Genomic DNA, 1867 nt, shown 5'->3' on the forward strand with positions numbered 1-1867 from the left:
AAAAAAAACCAATTAAGTAAGAACACCGTACAAAATCCTACTAAAGACACCACATGATCACTACGTGTCACGATTATTTTTTGTGCTTTGTCAAGCAAAGTACTGCTGCTCTGATTACATATATTAAAGTCATAATGTGTGATTGCGTACTAGAACGGTGCTACCAAAGGATGATCAAAAAAAAAACGCTGAAAAGTAATGTTGAAATTAGGTTTCAACGTTTCTTGTTGCCACCCGAAGAGAAATGAATAAAACACCCAGTTTTCCCTTAAAGGTTACTTTAATGTGCACGGTAAAATGCCGATCAGCAGCTGCAAAATACGTAAGCAGCGTAAACGCTGCAGGAGGGAGATTGAAGAAAAACAATCGAAAGTTTCTGCATCGTGCGTGCAAAATACTCAGGCGGATTTTCCGGTACAAGTAAATCCTTCAAGAAAATATGTGTCCGCGTTGAGAAAATGCGGTTTTACTTTTGTCAAACACTCGTGAGGAATTCATTCAAAATCAGTCTTACGGATCATCAATCGTCGTTCATTTGTCTGGCTGGATCTGGTCCACGTAGGAACGGTATAGTTTCTTCTTGCTCAAAGTGTAGGCAGGGCTCAAAACGACTATGCCGCCTTTCGTGAGATTTCTGAAACAAACAAACACGTTTCGAATGCATTTTGTTTCGACTATTGCCCGAATGATCGTGAAACGAGGACAAACGCATAATAAAATCGGAATTTCGATTCGATTTCATGTGATTAACTTTTTCGAAGTGGGCTCGGTGCTGAGATTAAGTTTCACCATTTGATCGATCGTCTTGTTTGGAGTCGGAAACTCATTTGATTGTATTAGCTGTTGGGAAAAAATATTTTTTTTAATTTCCATTGTGTTCTGGATTTCGACTTAATTTCCCTGTTTACTGTGACGCTGCGCAAATAACGGCGACACGGAAGCAAACCGGAATAACTTCCGGTAGTTCGCACCTTTAGCAAAGTACCTGCTTAATTCCTCAAAGCTTAACCTCCCCTAGTTGCGAATGAGGTGCACGCAATTCCGTTATCCGAAGAATTTTTCTCGAGTTTTATTGAAATTCCCTGGAAACTAACCCTTGTATGTTCGGCCAGCACGTTACAAGGGTGATGTGTCAGCTATACTTGAAGGAATTCGAATATAATGCGGAAATTTTTGCTGCTTTAATGCGTTTTAACAAAACAACGGGCAGATTTAAAGTGTTTTTTTGACGAAAATCCAACATAGGTAAATGTGAACTAAATGGGAAAACTTGGCAATGTGCTGAGCACCAATTTGCCATTTGAATTTAAGCGGAAAGCAGCAGTCGGGAGAGACGTTTTTCTTCTCCAACCGGGTGCCACGTTCTTACTGTGCACTTAAATAGCAAAAAGTCATCAAGAGCGGGGTTTTTCCGGTGGGTCAATTAGGCAAAAAACGATTAAGCGAGCGCGCAACGAATCATTTCTTGCAAAATCAGCGAACATTTGCGAGAATGCAATTTTTCGGTAATTTGAACAATTGAAGCGAGTTGCGATCTTTGGCGTGTGTTACCGAAAAAACCCATTTTCAAAAATTCGCCATTTCCAAATTAAAGCAGGTTGAGCAACCGATTTTGTTTCGCTCATGGAAGACACTTTGGGGCTCAACTCCTGAAATTTTAAAACATATCAAGGGCTCAACTGATTTTCTAGAAATTTTTAAACTTGTTGCTGCATAGAACGGAAAAATTCCAAAAACACTAATTTTCAAAAATTCGCCATTTCCAAATTTTAGCAGGTTGAGTAACCGATTTTGTTTCGCTCATAGAAGACACTTTGGGGCTCAACTCCTGAAATTTTAAAATATATCGAAGGCTCAATTGATTTTC

The 1867-nt window shown here is 39.3% G+C and overlaps 1 protein-coding gene across 1 annotated transcript in view; it reads right to left on the bottom strand.

Moving 5' to 3' along the window:
• Positions 1–220: 220 nt before the first annotated feature.
• The window catches only part of LOC109545384 (protein charybde), a 12366-nt gene continuing 10719 nt past the window's right edge, over positions 221–1867 (bottom strand). Inside the window, exon 4 of the mRNA XM_019916048.2 lies at positions 221–634. Coding sequence (XP_019771607.1) covers positions 532–634 — 103 coding nt within the window. The 3' untranslated portion in view covers positions 221–531. The remainder of the gene's footprint in view (positions 635–1867) is intronic.

This window comes from Dendroctonus ponderosae, unplaced genomic scaffold (assembly GCF_020466585.1).
Source record: "Dendroctonus ponderosae isolate FM_Combo_2020 unplaced genomic scaffold, Dpon_F_20191213v2 Dpon_F_20191213_2, whole genome shotgun sequence".
NCBI lineage: Eukaryota > Metazoa > Arthropoda > Insecta > Coleoptera > Curculionidae > Dendroctonus > Dendroctonus ponderosae.